This window comes from Pundamilia nyererei, unplaced genomic scaffold, assembly GCF_000239375.1.
Source record: "Pundamilia nyererei isolate P.nyererei 1_Seehausen unplaced genomic scaffold, PunNye1.0 scaffold01115, whole genome shotgun sequence".
Taxonomy (NCBI): Eukaryota; Metazoa; Chordata; class Actinopteri; order Cichliformes; family Cichlidae; genus Pundamilia; species Pundamilia nyererei.
Window position 1 is genome coordinate 12617 of NW_005188516.1, and position 1057 is coordinate 13673.

The following is a 1057-nucleotide window of genomic DNA, read 5'->3' on the forward strand; positions in this document are numbered from 1 at the left end:
GGGAGGAAGCGGAAAGCCTCCAAGTCCTGCCTGGTGTGTATGGCCTCTTACTGTGAGCAGCACCTTCAGCCTCACTACAACGTAGTTCCTTTAAAGAAACACAAACTCATCGATGCCACTTCAAAGCTTCAGGAGAACATCTGCCCTCACCATGATGAGGTGATGAAAATCTTCTGCCGCACTGATCAGCAGTGTATCTGTTATCTCTGCTTAATTGATGAACACAAAGACCATGTCACAGTGTCAGCTGCAGCAGAAAGAGTTGAGAAACAAAAAGAGCTTGAAACAAATCGACAAAATGTCCAACAGAGAATCCAGAACAGACGGAAAGATGTGAAGGTGCTTCAAGAGCAAGTTGAGGCTATCAGTCTTTCTTCGGATAATGTTTTGAGGCAAAGTGCAAAGATGTTCCAAGATTTGATCAGTCTCATTGAGAAAAAAAGCTCTGAGGTGAAGCAGAAGATCAAATCCAAGCAAAAATTTGAACAGAACAGAGTCAAAGAGCTTCAGGAGAAAATAGAGCAGGAGAGACACTGAACTGCAGCAGCTCTCACTAACAGAAAACACAGGCCACATCTCCAGGTCCAGCAAAGGCATGATCAGATGAAGCTGTCGGATGCTCTGCTGTCTTTAAGTCTTCCATTAACTAACCAAAAATCGTGTTCTTCACCAGGACAGGTCTTGGTGTGAAAGTCTGTCTGCACTGAGGGCAGCTGTGTGTTTCCTTCTCATCCCAGCAGTTTTTGCATGCATGGTTACGTATTTTATGACAGAGCTATGATTTGTTTCATGTCTGATTTGAGCAGAAATCCTTCAGCTTTGAGTTTATGTATCAAAGCCCGGGAGGAGAAATTGTTGGGAAGCTAAATATCAGCATTTCACTATGTACGTAAGCAAAAATAAGAAATCTTGAAATCTTGATGATGATCTTTCCACTCATTATGTGTTTATACATGACTCAGCATTTAACCATGAGATTACATTAATCTCTGGCTCTCTTCCACAGTGTGTCTTTTGTACTGTCTTTCTCCCTTCACCTCCAGTCGGCCGCCCCTCA

The 1057-nt window shown here is 43.0% G+C and overlaps 1 protein-coding gene across 1 annotated transcript in view; it reads left to right on the plus strand.

Annotated features, from left to right (window-relative positions):
- Positions 1–537, plus strand: part of LOC102195106 (E3 ubiquitin/ISG15 ligase TRIM25-like) — a 6024-nt gene extending 5487 nt beyond the window's left edge. The window contains exon 2 of the mRNA XM_005755254.1: positions 61–537. Coding sequence (XP_005755311.1) covers positions 61–537 — 477 coding nt within the window. The remainder of the gene's footprint in view (positions 1–60) is intronic.
- Positions 538–1057: the final 520 nt, after the last annotated feature.